The sequence below is a fragment of the Corvus brachyrhynchos genome, unplaced genomic scaffold (genome assembly GCF_000691975.1).
Source record: "Corvus brachyrhynchos isolate BGI_N302 unplaced genomic scaffold, ASM69197v1 scaffold1103, whole genome shotgun sequence".
NCBI lineage: Eukaryota > Metazoa > Chordata > Aves > Passeriformes > Corvidae > Corvus > Corvus brachyrhynchos.
This window is the reverse complement of record NW_008236980.1, coordinates 338,453-338,812: the sequence shown is the minus strand read 5'-3', so window position 1 is coordinate 338,812 and position 360 is coordinate 338,453. Positions and strand designations below refer to the sequence as shown.

The following is a 360-nucleotide window of genomic DNA, read 5'->3' as shown; positions in this document are numbered from 1 at the left end:
GCCTCTGCGCCCCGGCACGGTGAGGGGGGACACCACAGGGTGGGCAGAGCGGGATGAGGGCGGATGGAAGGAGGGACCCCCGCCGTCCATGCAGGATTTGGGGTGCTCAGCCCCCTTCCTGTGCCCCTCAGGGTGCTGGCAGAGGCCGTGGTCCACTTTCCCCCGACGCTGGCTGAGGTGACACTGGGGACTGGCCCCGGTGGCAAAATCAGCCTGCGGAACTATGTGGAGGATGAGGCAGGTGAGTCCTGCAGGGTTAGGGGGCCCCTTCCCCACCTTGGGGTGCCCTCCAGCCCCCCATCCACCCCATTTTCCCCTGCAGAGCCGAGCAAGACGATGGTGACGGAGCTGTGGCTGGCT

At 67.5% G+C, this 360-nt stretch overlaps 1 protein-coding gene across 1 annotated transcript in view; it reads left to right on the top strand.

The window, feature by feature from the left end:
- Nucleotides 1-5: 5 nt before the first annotated feature.
- LOC108445297 (cell cycle checkpoint control protein RAD9A-like) overlaps nucleotides 6-360 on the top strand; it is a gene marked incomplete at both ends in the record, with an annotated part of 898 nt that continues 543 nt past the window's right edge. Inside the window, 3 exons of the mRNA XM_017728626.1 lie at nucleotides 6-19; nucleotides 132-241; nucleotides 323-360. The exon at nucleotides 323-360 is cut by the window's right edge and continues 13 nt beyond it. Coding sequence (XP_017584115.1) covers nucleotides 6-19; nucleotides 132-241; nucleotides 323-360 — 162 coding nt within the window. The remainder of the gene's footprint in view (nucleotides 20-131; nucleotides 242-322) is intronic.